This window comes from Anopheles moucheti, chromosome 2 (assembly GCF_943734755.1).
Source record: "Anopheles moucheti chromosome 2, idAnoMoucSN_F20_07, whole genome shotgun sequence".
In the NCBI taxonomy this organism is placed as follows: domain Eukaryota; kingdom Metazoa; phylum Arthropoda; class Insecta; order Diptera; family Culicidae; genus Anopheles; species Anopheles moucheti.
The window spans coordinates 39,253,131-39,277,315 of NC_069140.1; the positions used below are offsets into that span (position 1 = coordinate 39,253,131).

Here is a 24,185-nt window from a genome sequence, read left to right on the forward strand (position 1 = left end):
TATTATAATTGAAGCGCATCTTTACTTCGCTTCCTAATGCAGTGCTCTAATGGGAGTAAGTGCGGTGAGTGCAGGTACGCAGACAGTTGCAAGAAAAAGCGACACATTATCGTTTGATGGGGACAGCGTGTTTTTTTCTTCCTGTGTTGCAAAGTTTGTTTTTTTTCGCTGTGCATCTGCTGGATGGAAACGTGGTGCGATGGTGTATGGAAAAAAAATTCGCAGCAAAGAAAAGGGTCATTTTAAGTAGTCTATTGTTAGTGGATTAATTAAATGGCGGTAGCAAAAGAGGAATGGCAAAACGAAGCTTATGTAACGATATTTTAATATAATTAATAGCTAATAGGAAGTTTGTAAGAAGTAAGTTTAAAAAGAAACCGTTAGTTTTTAAACCATTACTCATAGACGTTTGTTTGATGATGGTTATTAATTATAATTGATAAAAAACACCATTGCTTTAACTTTCCAGTCTGGTGTACCTTTCTTGCGTTTGGGTGAATAAGCTTTTCAAAGGTTTAGACCGACTTTTGGATCCAATATAGGTGCCATGATAAAACATGAATTATCTCTTCGTAATTAGACATATTTAGTTTGTTTGAGAGTTGTAAACCGCTGAAGAGTATATCAGAAACACATGACAGATTACCAGAGTATCAGTCGACACGTTTTGACAGAAGTACGCAAAAGAAACGAGACAGTCGAGTCCTTGCAGGACAAGAGGTAGGTTATCGAAATTATATCTATTCCTTTGACATAAATCCCAGTAGGTACTAAAGGGTCGTGTGGGTTTTCTAATCATAATCAATTGGAATGTGATGACATTGGTCATGTTTATGCTAATAAGAATGTAGCTCTTGACCAGGTTTTGAGAAAGATATGTATTCTCTGAGACGATCCATTCAGGGTTACTCCTTTATCTTGGAAGCAGTCTGAACTAAAGGATTTGATAACTTTGTCGACATTGTTGCATTACGCAGTACTTTATCGATGAAAAGTATTGATCATTTCTTTTTAGTAAACGGCCACTGATGGTAAAACTGGACTGCGTTGATTTACGGTACAGTGCGAGCTGCCGTAATTGAGTCGAACCACACTCATTTCAAACATACTGCACATGAACTCTATTTACTTTGTTGTGATCAGGAATGGATAAAAAAAATCATTTAAAACAATGGCTAGCCCAGAATGTCTACTTCATTTCCAATAGTAGGTCATGATGATTACCCATGATGGACATCTCCGTGCAAGCCTTAGGGAATGGTTGGCATTCTGAGCAGTTCTGCACGACGAGTTTCACGGTGAGTAGGCTGACAAAGTAACTGTACCACACGTAACTGGCAAATACTTTTGCCTAAGGCACAATTTCTAAGCACTCAATTTCAAGCTTAGGAAATTGAAATAGTTTTCTAATAGAATTCCAATTTAATTCTTGCCAATCCAGCCGAGTAAGGATGTTATAACGAAAAGATATCAATGTAAGGGATCTGATAGGACTTCATTGTTGATATGTGTGCTTCCAGGAACCGATGGAAGATGGAGACATGATTAATATTGTATGAGCTTAATACGATGCAAAGCTCAGCCTTTCCTCATTGGAATGAAAGTTCTATAACCATAGATAAACATTCGTAACGGAACCAAGATGTGCAATTTAACACCAATTGCAATAGGTGTATAACCTTCCAACAGTGAACAACAGCGGCATAGACAGCTGGTGCAGCGGAAACAAATTACACGAACGTTCATACGAATACAAATTCCTTTATGTCAAAGGAGTGCGATAAAGCAAATCTACATTCCATTCCGATACCCAATTTTCGGGATGGATTAACCCCGAAACGGAACAGCCAAAAGATGGACGATGCTGGCGGTGCAACGGTTTGTCCAGCCACTGGCCACTGTCAAACAATCGCGAATCAAATGCGAATAAAAAAAGGAAAACGTAAACTTTTACCGCATGTTGCATGTTAGTTTGTTTTTGCCTAATGTGTCACCGGCGCACCGACGGCATCCGGTGCCGAAGGGACAACACAGGACGGCGGGGGGGCGAAAGAAACGGAATGGGGGTTTCGTGCGCGTAATCAAAGCACAAACAATAGCACGTCACATACGGTTACGTGTACCGGGCGGCCGGCCAGGCTAAGGAAAGTGTGCCAACGTGTTGGATTGCAGCACCGAGACGAATGTGCGCACATTTGCATTCCAATTCCATCCACCGATTCCGGCGAAGCATCCGATCGGCTCCCCGACGGTGCCGGGTTATTTGTCTAACACTGGCGTGGTTTGCTACACCTGAAACTCTAGGCACTCTGGGCTGCGTGTTCGTGTCTCAAGTTCAACGTTCAAGCACGTGGAAAAGCACACGTATCCGGCCCGTGCAGCAGCGGATGTACGGTTTAAGCTTCAGACTTTCTGCAGTGCCCATGTTTTTCTCAGCCAGTGTATGCCGCTCACACAGGCGCCACCGCTACCGGTCGGTTGGTCGGTCGGTCGTTCGTTTCCAACGGCAGCAGAGAATAAACGGAAGTAGCCGCACGCTGTTCGTCCTTCGGCATTCGCCAAATGGGTGGAGATTGAGCCACCCGGTTGATTCACCTGAGGGGATTTTTTTGTCTGTGTCAGTGTGTGTATGATTCTGCTTGAAACGTACTTGTAGTCGAACAGAAAACGACAACACGTTGTAGACATTGTGTTCGTTTGCTGGCTACCTCTACCGGTAGACTTCTGTTTCACCCCCAACCGACGGAACATGCATTTTACCATTTTGTTGTTATTGTTGCGTGTGCAATACCTTTTGATGGAGAGAAAGGAGCGCGTGTCGTTATCTCTCTCTTCAATGAGACGTTTTCCGCGTTAAGATTATGATTAATAATATTTTCAGAAATAATGGAATTTAAGTAAATTTTATTCCCAAACGACATAGAAGAGTAAAGATTCTACAAACAATGCAGGATTAGACGACATTTTATACAATCAAGAACATCTATATGTTATGCTTTGTTTTGAACGCAATAATTAGTCGTCCCAATACCCTAAAGTTATGACCAATTTGCGGAAAATTCTTCCCAACTGTTCCATTCGCACAATCAAAACATCCTTTTGTGCGTCTCTTTCTTCCACCGTTAGGTTCGTTCTCTTCTGAATTTCAGTTTTCCTTTCACGTCCGAAGAACATTACCATCAGCTCACCACAAGTTTCATCATTGATGGTGAATTGTGAAAATGTTGCGCAACGTGTACGATGGCGGGGTGTGCAACATGTTCGCTTTCCCGACCGAGTGTAGGGGAAACCTTGGAAAGTTAGTGCTCTGTGCCTTTAGCTTTGGAAGTGCAGTGTTCTGCACCGTCTGTTGTTTGGAAGGATTTCCCCTTGTTTGCCGAATGGCGGCTGTTTTGCGAATGAAGCAAGAAATACATTCATCGTAATAATAGCACATAGGAGCACATAGTTACATTTGAAACGAGAGCAATTTCAATTACATTTCGTATAAGTAATTAGTTATATGTATAACGAGGTCTTGGAAGATACTTTTATTATTTTTATGTTTAATTTTACAATTTTTATTATGTTTTTATTTTTTATCTGAACGACATAACGCAGACAGGAGAGACTTCCCTTATTGGCGGATTCTGATTCTGAGCGGATTTGCTTAACCCTTTAATGCACATAGGGAGATAGTTGCTTGATTCTTAAAAGGATATTAGGCGATATTGTTGTACGTATAGTACATCTCTTCAGCACCTTAGTAAATGTTTAGGTTTTTTATGACCTTTTGTTATGAAAATTGATGATTTTTGAATAACTTAACGCACAAAGAGAACATTTAGACCGGCGCCATTCAACTCCATGAACTTTAGGCTGATATTTTACTAAGTCTTTTATTATTATTGTTATTATAATTAGTTTATTTGATTATTTGCATGTCTCAATGGGGTTTACCAAATATTACTTAAACGAAGAAAACGACTAGAAAGAGGAATTACGAAGACAGGAATGAAAATGGGAGAACGTTGAAATCGAATAGTTTATACAAGTCGTTTAATGCCGAAAGTGCTTTTAGAAGTCATTCTGTCCGTAGCATGTATGGCGCATGGGAATAAGTAGTGCAGGGATCGAGCATAGAAGGACTGGGCCATCGAGGTCATGCGTTAGGAGACAAGCCAACGGACTAAGCACACTTCCTTGAGCAAACCCCGGACAAAGCGATGAACGAATTGGACAGATAGTTCTCTAACTCTGTAAGATCTACAAGTTAGGTAAGATCTGATCCAAGACAGGAAATGATCACCAAAGCCCTGTTTGTCAAATTTTAGGAGCAGTAGATGTATGGAGATACAATTGAAGGTTGCCTTTAAACCATTCCTGAAAAAAACCTAACAAGACTTGTGAGGTTCGTAGATGTTGACCGCTTAGGTCATTAATCCATGCCGGTGTACGAATATGGAATTTGTTACGAGAGGGAAAACAGACGAATGGACGACGGTTTCAAGAACTTACGAGGTTAAGAGGAGTTGTATAATCTTGAGCGGAAGTGGAAAATTGGGAGGTTGTAAATAATTATTGATAATTAAAATAGCAATGTGCAATAACAATGGCTTTTCTAATGTAATGAATTTAGCCTAAGTCCAACTAATGTATTTTTACCTAACCTGCCATGCACTAGGTTTTAACACGCTAATCAAACAAATTAAAACCAAGTGCGATGCACATTGTAAATATATATTTTTGCAATGTTTTTAAAAGGATGTGTTGTTTTCATACCTCACGTCAAACAAGAAAAAAGGAGTAACTGATGGGAATATCATGTTCGTTTTCTTTTCTTTGCTGAAATCATAACCGGATGCGTTTGCGGATAAAGAGCATAGACAGGAGCATGTTAATCTTACTTTCATTGACACATAAGGATTCAGTTGTTAAAACCGAAGATTGTATTTTTTTATGAAGATTGCATGATCGATCTTTTATGAATAGTATAAGATTCAAAACTAAAAAGGGATCCTATCAAACCATCGATTAGTAATAATGTCTGACCGAAAATAAATGGACCGATTATCTTATTGCAGGAGTGATGTTGATTGACAATGAAAACAAAAAAATACTAAAATGTGTTGGATAAATCCGTCGTGTGAGGTAAGGGGCTTAAAAGAAAAGCTCTTCGTTTTTTAGCGCTGTTAGGAGGAATGATTGTCATCTGTAAAATGTTCCGCTTAAATAAATTTTCGATAACTGCTTCAGAGAAATTGCACATTCGAATGACCTGAGCAGAAACTTGAGTATAACGAAAAATTTAAACAAAGTGAATTCTTCAAATTATCGAAGTCGAGTCCATCAAGTATTGAAGATATCACTTTGATTTCCATTGTCTTCTTTAGATTGTGCTAGACGCTTACAGTTCGAGCATAGCTTCAAAAGCAGTTTCTTGGCTGTTTTCGTTATAGCTGTTACAAATTTACTGATAACATTGATATATTTTAAAACTGAATAATATGATTGCTACAAAATACTTAACAATGCTGGAAACAAACATATGTGGCAAGGAGCACGTACGAACAATCGTTTATATTATTCTATTTTTTGATACTAATATCGTTGTCAATCCTGTTGCCCTATCTTGTAGCTTTTACGTTTTAAGTATGTTGTTGTTAAGTTGGCTTATAGAGACTTATGGCTGGCTTATGAGACGCAAAGGTATTAACATTTACCGATACAATTGCACAGAAGGCATGTTCACACTAGCGACAAGTTCAAGTGATAAGTTCATTACTGGTTCGTCACAACATATGAGCAAAACTCCATTAACATTGCACTGAAGTTACACTTGACACTTGGTGTAACTATGATTGGAATGATGAGTAAAGGACGAAACATTAAGGCCATTCTTTAGTTAACTAAAAATTGTCCAAAAGGTTTCCAAAATGCATCAATTTTTACCTCTTGGGTTGTATGTCGCTGGTCTAAATGCTCTCTTTGGGAGGGTGGTAATGAAATTGTTTCAAGGATATTTCTTTCTAATGTGAAATATTTCATGAAATATTTCACTTTTAAACGTTCGTTGCTTTTCTACGACAACGGTCGAATTGAAGAGAATTAATTTGTTTTCTAGGTCACTATTATTATTATTATGTGATATTATGCTTTCATGAAGAACATTTGATTTGCAATAAAGAAAAGATCGCTTTTTTTAAAAAAAACACCATTAGTTAGATTGTTTTTATTGACTCTTCAGCGTACAATCGCAATCGCTTGCTCATCTCGTTCGGGTTGCGTATCGTTTCACTACCACTGCTGCTCAATAACAAGCAATTTCGCTAGGTCCGTTTACCCTCTGCCTTCACAACATTCACACTGACAGATCTGCTATTGATCGTATATGCTTACACTAGCTATGTACAGATATTGGAACTCAGGCCGATAACACCGTGTACCGGCAGCAGTAGCAGCAACAGCAGCAGCAGCTAGATGCAATGATAAATGGATGCAATCTGTACACGGATGAAACGAGTTCTAACGATCAATGTATTTAATACTACAACGTACACAACGTACTCTCTCGCACGTTCCCGCCCGCTAGTTGGTCTATGTTGGAAGGTGATGGGTGAGTTGCGGTTTTCTGGGATCTGGTCGGAAAGCTGTCGAGTTGGAACACCCGGGTGGGAAGCACACGGTATCCCGTTGCGGTATGTACAAGGAGAGGTAAAACAATAGGGGGAAGCGCATTTGTCGCCACTTACGAGCCCGGGGTTTTTGTTGCAACTAGAACAATTTACTCTAGACGGATATGTACAAATTCGCTATGGGCAGGTATTGGCGGCACGGGATAACAACCGCTTGATCCTTAAAGCATCGGCAACACCGGCAATCGATCGACTTTGTATTTAGCTACAACACGAGTTAATTCAGTTTGTTTTTTTTCGGTTTTTCTTTGTCGTACACACGTTTAATTTCTTCCCTTTGCAGAGTATCGGAGGAAGAAAATTGGGTACTCTAACAGGTGGCATTTTCATCTGCTTATACCTTCTATATAATTTTAATTTTACAAACAAACAGATATGCGACGGTACGTTTGTCCTGCAACAGGTTTTAAAAGCGAGCTTTCGCAAGCTCATCCCTTTTTGGGTACTCGGCAAGGAATGCGAGTACAGTTTCTGAGTCTTTCTAGTGCGTATGCTCTGTAGCATTGCCAATAGAAAATAAAATCAATGCCAACAAAATCACAATCGTAACGTATGCTAAGTATGCTATGAATTTTGCATAACTTCTCGCGCAAACGATCGTTAAACGCCTGCAGGTATGCAATGCATATAACATTTTTAGCGTATTGTGATTCTGTTAACAGCTGGTTAGTTTCTGTTAGCAATGCTGCTTCATATCTCTGCACCAATGTCGGGTTGTATGGTAAGAGACAGAGGGATGGGAAGTTGCCCTGCTTATGACAAGTATTAACTAACACCGTACCACCAGTCAGTCTGAGGATATAGGCCGCCGTCTGAGGATATCCAGCGCCGGGAGAGATATGGTCGATAGAGTTCACCGATGATGCGAGTGGTTTGGTTTTGATATACATTCGGTTCGATATGCCGCTAGTGGTTTCCCGTCTGTATGAGCGAATGATTATGCATTAGCTACACTGTAACTGGAAAACAATTTCTGCTCTGGAGTAGGTTTCATAACGAGATTGATAAAATGTTAAATGGTGCGAGGTTTTAAAATTATACATACTACCGTCACGTAGCGATTCGATACTCTAGCGGGTTAAAGCAAATTATTCTATAAATCATTCACTATTGAAAGAATCGAGACTATGTGGGGTGGCATCGATACTGCTACGTTTCTTGGTGACGGTGTGTAAGAAATCTTAATAAAATAATCACCTTTAACCAATATTTACACTATCAGTCCACGTGCCTGCTCGTTAAACGATGCCTGTTGCCGTATGTACAAACGAAGTAATTAACCTATCCACTTGTCAACACATGTATTGCTCAGTAACGTAATTCGTCCATGCCGGGGTCTGATCTACACAGTATAATTCCTACCGTAACTTCACCCCCCGAAAATCCCTACTCCTTTGATCCTTTATTTAATGTCTTGCTTTGTTTTTGTCTCGTTTGCTTAATGGAAGACTGTCTATTTATTCTTCGCTGCTCTAAGCATCACGTCGTTTCCCCAAAAAAAAAAAACCGTCACGGCAGTGTCACTGTACATACATGGCAGAGGATACGCGGAAGATACGCGATTTCGATTTTCAAGGACGCTTTCGTCCCACTGGGAAGTGAGTTATGTGTTGTGGTTGGCGTCCTGATTCTTCCGATTCTTCCGTGTCACTGGATGTACGTATACTCTGCCTACATTGCATAACGGCTTCACCTTGGCAACAAACCACCACCGCTGTCTAGGCTTCCTACTAGGCCCTGCGAAACGTACCGACGACGCCATTACTTTCCACACCCATTATCAACCGGTACCGAATGCTCGTGAGCAATCTTACTAACAAAATGGCTCCCGGTTCATTGTCTGCGGCACGGGATGGCGGCAACCTGTGCATGGTAAGCACCCACGCCAAGGACAGAGCGTACGGGCAGTGATGCTGTCCCACCGAACAACGAACCGGCTTGCGGGAAGGGATTTAATCCGCTCCTGCGAGCGCTTCCGGATTAGTGCGGGATTGTTACACAGCCTACACGCAGCTCTCCGGCCCGGGGAGTGTATCGGTGATGATGTGCTGCCGGTTTCGTGTCTTCGTTAGTGTTGCGCCAACGGTCGAACCGGACGATGGTGACGGGGCACTGCTAAAGTCGAGCAGATCCGTCACGAATTCGGACCCGGAGTACCGGTACTCGGGGTTTCCGGCACCGTTCAGGGTGGTGGCCGCCTGCTTCAGGTTTCCACTGCTGCTGCGGCTGCTGCTTCGATACTCGAAGCCCGGATTGGACGCAACGCCCGGCTCGCCCGTTGTTTGCTGATGTTCCCCGGGGATGGCACCCAGTGGGGAACTCTTGTACGCGTACGGATCGACGAGCGGCGGCGGATTGTGGTTGTACTGCAGTGTGTGCTGATAGTTCGTGTACGGTTTCTCGTACTCCACCAGCTCTCCCGGGTATTTGCTGGTGCTGCTTAGCTGTTGTTGCTGCTGCTGTTGCAGCAGACAGTAACTGTTGGCGGAAGCGTCCGTTCGTTTGAGCGTACTCTGTCGACTGGACGGGGTTGATTTTTGCTGGTCGTAACCACCCGGTGTGGCGTAGATTGTGCCGGCCGGTGGACCACGCACACCCAATGGGGAGCCCATCTTTTGGCCCATATCCTTTATCGACTGCACGCTGGCTGAACCCGTCTTCTGGGCGTTCAGTATGTCCGGCTGCTTTTCGACACCCTGCTTGAGCGTGTAGGCGACCACGTACTTCTGCTGCCCCATGCCCATCTCGAGCGGTGTCGTCACGGTGATGTCCATGCCTGCACAGAGAGGAAGAGAAAGAGTCTTTGCTGTAGTGTTGCGGTGTAGGTGTGGACAACCCGGTGCAACCCGGTGTAGCGTATCGTACCGAGGTGTTTTTCTTTGCCGTCACACAGACCACCACCGTGGCCATCACGCTTTCGCCGGATAGCGAGAACGACGACCAGCAGGACAGCGATACCGATGGTAAAGAGGGCACCCGTTAGCAGTGCCGCAAATGGTAATATCGCGAAACCCTCCGTGCCATCTGGGAATGGAAGAAGGAAAAGATGCTCTGGTAAGTGATAGAAATAATAACAATAATTTTGCACTGCGTACTATTATCTTAAACTTATAATCACAACAATTTTATGAGCAATGAGGAAAAACTGTGTAAAAGAGATGATTTAATCAATTACATAACAAACATGATGGTTTCGTAAGATGTGACTGTGTTGTTCAGGTTAGGTTTCTAATTGTGGAAATGAAAAAATTTCATGTTTTACAGCCCCTATTCGAAAGAATTTAATTTGCGGTATTTGTAGTTAGTAAATGTACTCATTAAATGACTTTTTTTTAAAATATGTTGTAACTCTGCAGCAAACCATTTCACAAAAACCTGCAGTTTGGGTTTGTTGATATTGATGTTAATAAAATTTTCCGAAAGCTTTTATGTAGTTAAACTTTTTTAATGCAATTTTATTAAGCATTGCATTATTTTATTACTATTTTATTTTGTTATTATTTTTTATAGTTATTAAGCGCTATTTATTTCTTAATTAATTATGTAACATATTATTTTATCCATAACAACAATTATGGAATCAATAAATATAAACGACATTTATTCTTTTAATCAGTTATGAATATGAATTGTACAGTTTAAAAATCAATTGTTCAAGTAAATTGCTGAAACCAATTTCTCCAAATAATCCTTGGATGAGACAAAGCCGGTTAGCAGGGATACAAATGGGTGATCCTTTTGGTAAAATGTGAGAAGTCATAGAGTCATTACTGTTGATTGCTCTCTATGAGAAAGAAAAATATTATTTTGTAATGTTGTTTCTGTAATTCTTATTGGAAGATGGTCATTCAGATATCAGCTTTGATGATCGTTCAATAATTTTACCTATCTTGAGATAAAAAATCATCTCTAAAAACAACATTCCAGATAAGACAACGGTAGCGTGCTATGCCTGCTGAATGGAGGTTAAACTTTTCCATTCAAAACACCTCTCGAACGATCGAAACGAAGAATCTTTTAAGCTCCAGTACTCTCGGACTCCGTTGAGACAAGTTTAAAGTTGTCCAAGACAAAACCACAACAATACAAGCCGCGATAGAAAGTAATACAATAATAGTACACTGATGAACTTCACGAGTTGTGAACTTTCCAGTGAATAGCAAATTAGACGCGACAGGCTTTGGTATGTTATTAGAAAGACACCGGACAACCCAGCCCGTACGGTCTTTATGGACAGGGTCTACGTTGAAAGCGAAGATGTGGTAGGAACACTCAACAAACTGATGCATTCGCCAGAAAGGTCGGGTTAAGCGATTGGCTGGAGAAACCATTGGACCATACATGATTTGAAAGACTCTATCACAATTCATAAAGTACTCCAGATTAAAGACGATCAGGTAATAACTTAGCTAGCTTGTTATTATATTTTTTACTAAGTAATACCTTTGTCTTTTCTTGTTTTCCAATTGTTTTGCTTTGCGTTTGTTAAGAGACTTCTTTGTTTTTCTGCAATTGCACAATCCTCTTGCGGATGTTTAATTAAAATCAACAGCGTTGTCCTGCGCGGTGTTATTCTGCACCCGTAGCGATAAAATGGAGACATATTTTTAATTAATTTATAACGTATCCTACCGATTCCTTTGAAAAATTATAAAGAAATATGACCTGATTGGGGTGTGTTTGTGCTACTGCGCCAAAACCCAATCAACACCATCTTTTCCAACAGCAAAACCAAAAAATAAAGCAAAATTCAATTCTTTCACACTACGGCGAACAAATGCCCGATTTAAGCGAAACAGATTTCGGGTGCAACACAAAACCGACACTTTGCCTCGTAATGCAAAACCACCCAACCACCCCTCCCGGGAACTGCATTACCCCTTGCAGTCCGTTTGCAGCAGCCCCGGCAGTCCTGGGAAGAAACTGGGAATGAATAAAACATTTGGCAGAAACTCTCGGCACTCGCCTGGGGTTTTTTTGTTGTTCGGGGTTCTCGTTCTCAGCACGGATACCGGGTATCACTTCATTTATTATTATTGTGCACATGCATTAGCACAAAAACCCAGGGAACCGGCGTGGGGACACGACAAGAACAACAAAAAAACAACCTGCCGCAGCCAGTGGAAGGCAACGGTGGCACGATGGTGGAATCGTTTCCATTATGCATTTCGCAACTCTACGACGAGCACGGCGAGCACGATTTGCGTCAGGACTACCGAGATTGCATACGGAGACGGTGATGAGGTGTCTATTCGTTCCCGTGGTGCTGTGCTTCTTACTGTTGGCCATTGCGCTCGCGGATGTCGTCGCTAGAAGGTGGCAAGACGAAGGCACGAAGCACATGAAAGCAATCGTTTGTCGCTAAGCAGACGTTAAATTCTTCCCTCTGTTTCGGGAAGCGGCACGAGGCATGAAGCAGACCCACTTCAATAAGTTTCATTCGCACGCCCCGACACCCTGACAGGGGAAAGATTTTTGCTGCAGTTGCTCAAGTAGATGATAAATTCTGTGTGGACTTTTTTTTTGCGTGTTTGTGTGCTTTCGTTTGTTGTTGCTACCGATGGCTCAGGTTTTTCGTATCATGTGCTTATAAGGTTTCTGGGTGTTGAATTTTCCAGATTTCCACTGTTCGATTCCGGCAGAAGCAGAGTGGCACTCAACGGTGGGTGCTAGTTGCCCGTTGTGTAAATCACTCCCTCTCCCGCCCTTGAAAGGTGCTGCGGGGTCGCCAAAGTGCCGAAAGATGCTTCCAGCAAACTAATAACTTAGCATTTCCACCTTTTAGGAAGCGGTTTTTCCCCTCGTGCTGTGCTTTATTTTCTCCCTCCCATGCTTCGTTGTTGGTTGGGAATGCGTTTTTGCTGCAGCTGCATTCTGCACTTTGGTGAATGAGGTTTTTTTTTGTGTCCGGGCGGGTGTTTTTGGGAGTGTGAATTTGTTTTCCAAACCCGGAACGGAAACGACACAACTTTCCTTTGTCTTTGAAGAATGATGAACCACGACCGGAAGTCCGGAGCACCGATCCGACTTCGGGTAAGGATTTTTCAGGTCCAAAAAAGTGTCCTCACACACACACACGCGCGTACAGCAAAGTGTGCACTTTTTGAAGAGGTATCCCGGTTTTGTGTGTGCTGGGCCAACCCCAGGAGCAGGAATTTGCTGCAAATGACGACCAGCTGAAATTGTACGCCGAGGTTTCAGTGCAATGCTTTTGCGAAAGCTCACATAAGCTCCCTTTCAACGAATACAAGGAAGAGGGGATGTGAAAGAGAGAAAGGGATTGGTGAGAAGGGGGAGGTTTGGAGCATATAATCCATACGAACACAGGGCCAAACCCGGATGGGCGACGTTTTTGGATGAAATGGTAGCGACGCGAAAGGCACCGCCAAACGGGTTGGAAAGGCACTCAGGAAAATGAAACAAAAACAACCCCAACCATACCATCTCGGAATTGGTGCATCGAGTGGTAATCGGGAGGTGACAACGAAATGTTTGCAAAAAAAAGAAAACAACAAAAACATATAAAAAAGACCAAACGAAAAGTAGAAGTATAAGGATATAATACTTTTTCCAGTCCAAAACCCCTGTTAGCGTATGGGTGATCGTGCGGGTGATCCGGTGAAAGGTAAAAGCTTTAAACGAAAGTGGAAAGCTTCCAGTGGGCACCGAAATGGTGGGTCATTTGTCTGTGGCAGGCTTCCGGCTTGTGTGTGTGGCAGCGCACAGACAGAAACACACACACACACACACACACATAACTGCACACGGATGCCGTACCGTACGGACGGGCGACGGAAAAGTGGGCGAAGGAATTGGGTTGAATTTTATTGCCCACCAGCGTCCGTCAGCTGGTGTTTCACCCAGTTCGCTTCTCAGTTGGAGCGCCGCATAAGGTGGGATTTTGTTATAGGGAAACATAAGAAATGGACGTTTCTCGTCGATGGATAATGCTGAAGGATAGCATAGAACGAAGATGCGCTAAATGGGCTACGGGAGGATAAAGTAGTAGTAGTCGCGTAGTAATGCGATAGTGGAGAAAGGTGCTTAAAAGTGGAACACATTGGAAAATTAGTTTGTTTTTACAATAAAATAATACAACCATATTTTTTTTAGACTGTTAGACATTGCATAAAAAACGGAAAGATAATAAATGTTTAATCTAGCAGCAACATTTAGGGTTAAATTGTGAAACAATATTTCTATATATTTTGAAATGTTACTTTCATTTTGAGATTTAGTAAATGTATCAAACAATCGCTAAGGCAAGATATATAATTGGCATATTGGAAGAAATTTCTTTACATTATCTTAAAATTCGCCTTTTCATTAGGTATAATTGGCTATACATAGAATCAGTATAACAACGAAGCGTCCTAAAGCGTGTGTTGCTGTAAATTATTAGTTGATTTAAAGTTCAAGGAGTTTTATAGGTTTTGTAAGCCATCTGTCTTTGTTTTCATAGTAAAATTGAAATCATTTATGGTTCATGTTTAAGATGAACCAGAATGTGCTGAGGTAGAATTGATACATAATTAATTTGAATAAAGAATGTTCAATTCGCTTTGAAGAATTAAGTACAATTAAAGTGCAGATTTAAAGATTTTGATACATCTATTCGACCCCATTTCGCACGAAACTGTCGATTAGTGCACAGATACCAATACTCTTAACGGCTCATGATCAATTGAAGCAACATGAGCATAAATATTCCCGCAAAGTTCTTGCTAAAACCAAACTGTCCAGATTAAAGCTCGAGCAGAGTGTCACTGCAGTAGAGATGGCATACTCAAGTGACACTTTCCTCGCATCCCCCTACCTGTTCAGCTCTAGTCGCGGCTGCCTGTTCATCGCTGTAATACGGTTAAAATCTATTCACGGAAACCGACGGATATCACCGGATAGCATCGATGGCACACTGATTCAGTACCAGTTTTATGTGTTTGCCAATTTTTAAACCACCGACCCACCCCCCTCCCCTAGCCACACCGAGCCATTTCATCATGTTTCAAGCCGTCCAGCACTAACCTCGGAACGGATCAACCCGCATTGTATTTGTCAACGGGCGTTTTATCCGCTTGGTTTGCTTTCTAGTTCGCTCGTTTGTGGTTTTTGGGTTTACAGCAAACAGAAAAAAACCGGGGGAAGGATTTGCTTTTTTTGTGGAGTACTTTTTGTAACGGCATCAAGAGACTGAATACATGTGTGTGTGTAGGGATGGTCAAAGTGAAAGGATGCATGCATGCATGCATGTGGTTAATGCTAGCGCTAGCGAAAGATTTCGGGATAAGAAGGATTTTGAATACTATCTGCGGATGAGGGGAGGATCGATCGTTTCCCTTTACGATGAGCAGCACTAAATCACAGCTTTACTGAGGCAGCGTTTTTGTTTGAACAATCATCAAACATTGATGGCCAATAAAGCTCTGAGCTGGTTTGGCTGGTTGGCAGCAAGAAAAGTGGTTTGATTTTTACATATCAATTCAACAGTGATTTGGTACAGGGCAAAATGATTGGAATTTAATTTACTCGACTTTACTGTTGTTGATGCCAGTAAAATTGGCAGTGCATTATTCAAATTCAAACCGAACGTGCTCCCAACGTGCTTATATTCCGGTCTTTGGTTCGGCACATCAAAGATCGTAAATCAATTCTTATTTGTATCAACTCGAAAGGGTCTTCAGCTGGCAAAATCTGACTCTGTTTAATTTGAAAATAGCTATAACAATAACAATAACAACGTAACAATGGTCCATATTTGGAAGCTTTTGTTTTCAATATCAATATCTGTGTCAATGCTAACCGTTCGTTTAACTTATGGATGAAATTATGCTCCCATGTTTTTGCAAAATCTAAGAAAAATACAACTAAAGAAATTATTTACAATTATTATTATTTTTCGACATTTATAACATTTGGTGTGCTCTTCATTTCACTCACTGCTCTCTATAAATCTGCTTTATTGCCACTACTGTATTTCATGGTTGTGTTATTCTCCAGTATTGCTAACCGTTCGTTTAACTTATGGGTGAAATTATATATCAAAATTTCAAATAATGCTATGCTTTTGAAAAATCTATAGAAAATACAATTAAGGAAATCATTTAAAGTTATTTAAGTTTATCGACTTTTATAACATTTGGTGTGCTCTACATTCCACTCACTGCTTTCTACTAATCTGCCATTATTGCTACAAAGTTTGTGTTGTTGTTTGTGTTTGTGTGCCCAGTTTTTGTTAACTCTGATTTCTATTGAAAGCCTTATTGCAACAATCTCATAAAACGCTCAAACGCTTTAGCAAAACAAAAAACGATACAGCACATCCACATTCGCATGCGATCTTTACCGCCACGGGTTTGCTGTTGTTGTTGCGGTTTGGAGTCCTGCATGGGTAGTTATTTAAACCAAAAAAAGAGCTAATCCTTGCATATGGAGAAAAAAGGACCACTGTAACGCTTGGTAAATATTGCTCAGATAGTTAGCATTTATTGCATCCCGCAGTTGCGGGGGAGAGGAATGAGAGAGAGTTAGAAAGATGGAAAACGAGTGAGAGGAGCACAACAAGAAAAACTGGCATCTTCAGTCACCAACGACGCTTGAAACCCATATAATCAGGCAGTGTGTGCGGTCAATGGCAAAACGGCACACTTAGATTCAGTTTAAAAAAGGTACAAACTTTCAATGAGCTAAAGAATAATCAACCATTGAATGGGGAAAAAATCGCTCACCGGTACACACACACACACACAGTGCACGCGGTAAAATGCTCAAGTGGACAGTACCGCACGTTGACAGTGGGTGAAATGGGGAAAAGAAAACAAAACTCAACCATTCAATGCACAACGTGGAAAATGGAAGGGCATGGTGAGAGTGAGTTGAGTGAAACAAGAGGGAAAACATACACATTCAGCAGAATGGATAATGATGTTGGATATGCTGCTTTTATGCTCCCGTGGACACATGCGTTCAAGGATACCAGGATCAAGCTTAGGTTCGGTGTGTTGGGGGACATGCTTAAAACAAGAACAAAAAAAAGGAAAGCTGAATGGAAGAGTACAACACGCATATGGGAGCACGGTACAGCAGGTCGATTCGCACGATGTTTCGTGTGTCAGCAAAGAATACCTTCGACCAGACATTGTCACAAAGGGGGCACCCACTCGATCTTCCCCTTAAAAAGAATAAGAAGAAGAGGCAAGATCCCGTTCCGGAATGTTGTTGTTGTTTTTTATGTGCTCCGTTCCATCGCAAACAAACAAAAAAAAAACAAAAAGAAAACTAGGACACAAAAACCCGTCGTCGCATTGTGGGAGCGTCAGTCAGCAGTGGAAAAGCAGTGAAAATAAATGCGAAAAACTGTACTCAAGATGCAAAGAACCGAACAACGGGGTTTTAACCCCGCAAGTCCCCGTATCAACGGCCAGCAACGAAGATGATTTCCTCCCGCTTTCATCCTTTCCGTTCATCGGTGCCCCAACTGGTTACCCATTGACCCATCGTCGGAAGCCGAGTTTTATTGATCCCCTCAGGTTTTTACGACACAACCCCATCCCGATGAGGGAAAAGGGTACCCCACCGGAGTAAGGGGTGAAATGGGGAGAAGCCACCGGAGAGATACAGGCTCCAGTGGACCATTTTTCCACCGACGTCCAGAACCGGAGCTGTGTACGAAGGGGGGGGGAGGGCCTTCGGCATGCTCTATCGGCTGCGTATTCGATTGTGCTGACCGAGCCACATTTGCATATATGCAAAGTGTCGTTTTGCAGTACACGTGTTAAGCGTTTCCTTCTTCTTTTCGCTGCCCGAAAGGGCTTTTGCTATGCAGTGGGTGAGAAAAAACCGACCCCTGCGCGGGACCTCGGGTTCGGGTCATATTTCCTTCCGAGCGCGTACACCAAGGTTTTCCGTGGAGGAGGGGCGGGGACAGCTAAACAGCGGTATGGTATGTGGATTTCCGATCCGTTCTCTTTTTATTCCAAACAGCTCCGTGTGTGTGTGTGTGCGTGTATTTATTGGTATGTGCAGTTTTACAGCCTTCGGTTCGGTGTGTGGGTGTATTTTTTATCGACCGTAGAGATGGATTTGAGCGCCCCTGTGTGTGAGTATGCATTCGATTGTCCTTTTCCTAGCGTGCTACTACTTCGCTTACCTTATCTGTGGCCCTTAGCCACCACTTGGGCTGCAGGGTTCATCATTGCAGGGCCAAAGCCCGGGCCATACAATTCGAGAGGGGTAAACACCGAAAAGTTGGTTCAATCGATCGAAGGGAATTGGACCATTTTTCCAATCGTTCGGTTTCGCTAAATAAACGATAAACGATTTGCGGAGATGCTGGGCTGGGTATACTGTCGAGCGAATCGACAAACGGCGGTCTCGAATCGGGTGCGGGAATCCTCAACCCATCGCGACGCTGGTATTTTTTTGTTATCCTTCCTTACGCCTTTCTTTTGCCTTTCCCAGCGAGTGTTTTTGCTTTTTGCACAAACAGACGGACCATCCATTTTCCCCTTTTTCTTTTGGTTGGCGAAATTGTTAAGGGAAACAGAGGGAACATTTCTACCGCTTTACTCGTTTCGATCCGGGGGGTTTTGCCCGGCGGGAGAAAATGTCGGAACCGGATAGGGGGGAGGCAAAGATCAATGTTGCCTCGGGGACGGAGTGCCGCACGGGGTTTAATGGGATTGTGGCCGGGCAGAGAGTGTGTTTTTTCCGGTTTATTAAAATAAATACGGTTTCGGCCGGATCTATTGGTGGGATTGAACAGTAGTTTAAACGTTTTTCTAAAGTGTTTTCCATTTCCTACCGTTGTTGGGCGATGAAGGTTGCTGGTAGTTTGTAGTTTGAGGTACAGTTCTAGTTGTTTCGTTTTGTTCGCTGTTCCGTTTTGTAAGCATTTGAAGAGCTTTTGCGGTATTTGGTTTTGGTTTTGTGGGAAATAATGCAACGGAGGATAGGTTGAGCTTTGGACAAGACGTTGATATACCTTTGCGTAATATTTGAAAGGCTATATGAAAATGATTATTGATTAAATCCATTAAAGAAAACAATGATTATTATCTGTCATTCAAATAAATTATAATTATATTTTAAAAAAGTAAAATTTGTAGATGAAAGGTCCTGTGATTTTTTTTTAATAAAGCTCACTGCAATACGATAAATCACTGGATTATATGAACATTATGTGAAATAATAAATATAAATAGGGTATACATTCTTCTTCAAATAATAAAGAAAAAAAGTGCTGCTAAATATGTATGACATTTGACCGCGAAGCTGTAAAAAAAAGTAAAAAAAAATCAGCAGTTGATAATAACGGATGAAGAATAAATGGATAAGGTGAGGTGAAAATTAAATCGATAAAATATATGCCTTTTTCAGCTAACGGAGAGCCCCATTATAGGAATCGATTATAAAAGAACGTGGAAGAGAGATGGTAAAAAAAGGTATTATAAAGAAGAGAGGAGAATTATTCATACATTCAATCAGCAAATCTTCCATAGAGCGGATTAAGTGGCAACAGGGGGCCCAGAGCAACACGACTACCTGAAGAACCTAACTGATTTAACCTGAACCTGGCCGTTTGGGGGGCTCCTAAGAAAGGAACATCTGCAGTATATCATATCACAGAAGAAAAGGGTCCCTAAACGTTGGATAATGGGCGGGATTGTATCGATCTGAAACCGTGAATGTGTGACGGTGACAATCTTTCTCATTAAGGGGCCACGTTTCCCTAACCATCTTTCCGCTTAGAATCTCCAAGGAGCATAATCCTCCTCTGCATTTAATAATAAGCACATGCATTAATGTGGATCTTATTGGCGTTTGTCTGCCCTAGGATAGGAACTTGATATGTTCATGTTGTATAATTGGTAGATCAGGTATTTGTTTGGAGTTTTTAACCATTTATTTCCAAAACTTAAAAACAACCTTCGATTAAATCTGATATTTTCTAATTTCCTATTTCTCTCGTTAAGCGTATTTTCTTTGTTCATGATCCAATTCATCTCCAATGAGCGGCGTGAATAAGAAGCATCTTATCAATTAATCGATTTACGATTTTCCTTTTCCTCAAAAACGACAACACACATCAAGAGCTACTCAACTCTCGTTATAACATACTGCGTACCACATGAGCTCACAAGGTAACAAAAAATTTAAAAATCATTGTACATACGGAAGTGAAATGTCTTCCAGACGTGAGATGAAAAAACGCGAATGCTCCTGGTGTGGTACGTGTAACGAGCATGGAACCAGCGCTACCAACACTACACACTCCACTACATACCCAAGTGCCTATCATTTTGCATCACTCAACACCTCTTTAGTGCAACCTTGCTGTGGGACGGTACACAAAGGAAGCAACACACGCATTTGGATGGACTGGCGGCCATCCCTTTGCCGGTGGATGGAACACGACGAAGCCAAACCCGTGCGAGGCGGGGCATTGATTGATAGTGAAGACTTCATCAATCGTCGGGAAACCGCACCAGGCACCAGGCCAAAGTTAACGATTGCAGCGACGAAAAGTTTTCACCCCAGTAACGGTAGTTTCACGGTCGGCGAGCAGGATGGGGCGCAAGAGACCCGTGGAGTGAAACTACTTCGGTGTGGCGATCGAAGCATGAGCAGAAAAGCTAGCGCCCTCTGACCTCAACCCTAAAGAGAAGCCTTTAGCAGACGGCGGGTGTTGCCGTGCGGTCTGATAGATGAGCGTGGATGAAAGTGCTCCAAGTGTTCCTTCTCCGAGACCTACCACCACTCCCCCCCCCCCCCCCCCTCTCCCCAATGCCACTTGGAAAAGAAAGGCGCAATGTGGCTAGTAAATTATCATAAAAAATCTCACCCACTCCTCCGTTCTACGCGGCGATCCCCGGGACTTCATTGTGTAGGGTTGGAAAAAAGGAAAAAAAGAACTAAGGAAGGGCTTTGTATCGGTGTAGCGTTGTCTATCTTAATGCAATGCTTTGAGATGCTTGAAAGAAGCGGTAGAAAGGCAGCCTGAGTAACCCTGACAGTGTTGGTGCGACCGAGAAAACGAGAAGCCCAATAAGGGAGCGTTGATGTTTTTTGGTTGGCCAGTAAATCGATCGCCATTAAAATTGATGATGATTATTTATCGTGTATGAAGAAAATCCATTTATTATAATGATACGGAAAATAAGGAAAAGCCTTCCACCCATTGTGTGTGCATTGGGGGTAGGATTTTCCCGGCTGCGTCAAAAAAAAAAATAATACCCGACTACAAAAGAGTAACAGAGACCAATCTGACGATCGTACGTACCCGGGGACCCGGGGAAGGACACACCGGGAAAGGGGTGGGTGGGATGGAAAACGGTTCGTCATTTATCACAATTTTGCCACGGATTTTCTCGTCCATGACCGCAAAACGATACCTCTCCATTCTCGCAGTCGGCTGCAGTTGGTGGCGCAAAGCTTCCTGTTTTGCAAACCCGGCGAGAACACCGGAATGTTGTTGGCGTGTTGTGCTTGTTTGTAAGCGCCAACCCACCCCCACACCACCCCGTCATGTACGTGTGTGTGTGTTTGTGCGAGGTGATGAAAACGTTCAAATGGAAAACGAGCATCACGGCAAGGTCGAAATCCGGAACCGTTTGCCAGCCGATAAAGCGAGAACAATGCGAACTTCAAGTGAAGATCGGGCGCGTAAGTGCGCGTTCCACCCGGCTGGTGCTCATGGGGCCGTTTTTCTCCATTTTACGCCACTTCTCGTTCTCGGGGCACCGGGCTTCCAACACCCCATCCCCACCCTCACCCGGAGATGAGGATGCTGATGGGTTTCCGGTGTTGTTTACGATTGGAAGTGAAAATAAACAGCCGAACGGTGAATGAACCGCGCGGTTCTACCGCGTTTGCATTTCACCGTTACGCACCGACGGATTTACGGGGCCAGGGGGTCCAACAGGAATTGGGCCGGTTACTGCCACGGGCCCCGGGGGAAGTTGGGGGATGGTGAAGCTTGTTTTTCCCCATTTTCCACGAGGCCAAACCGACGAATGACAGACCCCGACGAGCACATCGATGGAGCCGCTCATCGTCTCGATCACAGCGATGCCGTGTGATGGTGAATGAATTCCACGGAGGGTGGTAAATTTATTTCCGTTTTGCCGCATTCAATTACCGAAGCGATACGTTAGCGATTTTCTTTTCCTTCGATGCGCCTGTGAACATACAGCCGTGGACGGATGGTGCCAATGTCTGGCCACGGTTTTGTTGCGTGGTTTCGCGTGCGCATTTCCGATTTCGCGCCTAAGCAATGGGGTTTGCGTTGGGATGCTGCTTCAATCATGCCCCTTCCTACCCGTTGCCCACCCTCCCCATCGACACGGTGAGGAACGACACGGGGCTAAAACCCACAGCCACATGAATAAGTAATGAACCGCGCGTCGAGGATTGCGAATGGATAAAGTTTTTATCCCAGTTGGCCAAAAGATCACTCACTTGGCCATGGGGGGAGGGAAGAGCGTGAAGCTGGAGGTTATGTGGGTTGGTGGTAAACTGGAATAGAGGCTTTGCGGCTGCTTTTGCACCGCCTTACCCCCGACTGGCGGATCAGATGATGCGTTGATGATCTTTTTTTGTCCTTTTTTATCGCCTTTACCGCTCTATACACGGGATATTCCACGGAGTGTCTCTAGTGCGGCCTCTATCCTCCCGCTAGGTGGCACCGGTGGCATGTTGGACGTGACGTGGCGGGGTCTATAAAATGTAAAACTTTTTAATTGCAATATGGGGACCCATTGCGAGATTGGCGGAAACCAATTCCAATTGCAATAAAACTTTAGCAGCACCGTTTGTGCCGGGGCGCTTCTGTTGCTGTGGTTTGGACGAGCTTCTCAAAATCGAAACCCACCCCCCCCCCTCCCAAGAGGGTGAGGTGGGTGGGAGAAGATGGAGTGCTGGGGGATGGAAGGTAAGATAAGAGCAAATGGATGAGCGTCGGGAGAACGCAAAAAAAAAAAATAATACCGTTGACCCGAATGTGCATAAAAATTAACGCACTGATGGGTGACAACTTTGTTTTGCGAGAATCCATTCCACCGTTACGCGTGCCTCTGCCACAGTTCTGTTCTGAGCCTTATTATCGATTGGGGTCGGAATGTGATTATTTGTTCGGCTAAGCAAGGTTTAGAATTTGAGTACTGTTTTGTATTTTTTTTATGGTCCGAAGCGCAACATGAGGTAAGGCGAGCGTGAATTTGCAGAAAGGACCCACCCGGGACAAATAGGCGTCGTAAATAGAAGGAACGGTGTTAGCACAAAGCGTTGGACCATTTGTTGATCACTTTCGGGTCAGTGTCCTTCCGGGAAGCATTTTTGTTAGTTGTTGTCCTGCTATTCTTCTTCATTTCATCCTTCAAACAAACCTACGCACGATTTTATTATGCTATGGAATTGGATTTTTTAGAAAATGATATGCAACAGCTCGAAAGGTCGATTGAATTGCATGATTTTGATTTTAACTCAGTTATCGCTTATATTGCTATTTGTTTATATTTTTGCAGACGAATGATGTAAATTGCCTGAACCTTTTTTAAACTGTTGGTTGTATAAAATTCTTCTTTTTGTTATAATAATTAATCGATGCTTAAACATTTTGTAAAACATTCAAAATGATTTAAGCATAGTGTACTAAATCGAGAGATCAACCGACGACGAAAACTTGCGGTTAAAGCTGCATGAATTATCGTTACTTAAACCTAAAAGTAGCTAATACTGTAAAAGGATTGCACATCTATTTCTGCTTGGACGAAGTGCGACGTTATACAATACACATTTATCTAATCCTGGATAAATTGATCCAACGATTTAAGTACAGTGCGTAACAAAATTATTTTTTTTTTAGTTTTAATATATAATAAATAAATTATTTTTTAGAAGTTTTCTAGGAAAACCTTGTTTTTCCGAGGTTATTTTAAATGCAATACTTTCCTTTTTACATCGATTTTTTAGATTTACGTTGTTTTGTGAATTTTATACTGATTTCATGCAGATTTTTTTATTTGCCGTTTTTGGATCTTCAAAATTTGTAGATAATTCTTTTTGCAAAATCAAGGCTAGTGTCTTTGCTGTTGGAATTTCAACGCTCCAGCACACAGGCAAATAAGTTGCGTGATTTATTTCTATCTTCTTGAAGAAAAATGCTTGCTAATGATGTTCGGTGGTGAGAAATAGTAACACGCCAACACGTCTCATTCTGATCATTTGTTGAATAAATGGGCTCAGATCGATTCGGGCTGTACTGACCCGACATTTGACATTGTACCATCCTCTACCTTCCGATGTATTTCGATGATCTTCCGCTACACTACGCCAACCATTAGTGAAAGTGCTAGTGCCGAAACGGGAGACATTGGTTATTAATATCTCACTATTACCGACGGTAATCACCACCGATTTTGTTGCTCGCACAATACGACCCAATTGGATGAGTTCTGGCATCCCTGTCGCCCAGTCACGCATATCTCATACTCGCTCACATACCTTTCCGGTCGC

The 24,185-nt window shown here is 42.5% G+C and overlaps 1 protein-coding gene across 1 annotated transcript in view; it reads right to left on the bottom strand.

Annotated features, from left to right (window-relative positions):
- Positions 1-8,677: 8,677 nt before the first annotated feature.
- The window catches only part of LOC128309431 (uncharacterized), a 114,783-nt gene continuing 99,275 nt past the window's right edge, over positions 8,678-24,185 (bottom strand). The window contains exons 16-17 of the mRNA XM_053045816.1: positions 9,540-9,698; positions 8,678-9,450 (exon numbers count right to left, since the gene is read on the bottom strand). Of these exons, the coding sequence (XP_052901776.1) occupies positions 8,678-9,450; positions 9,540-9,698 (932 nt within the window). The remainder of the gene's footprint in view (positions 9,451-9,539; positions 9,699-24,185) is intronic.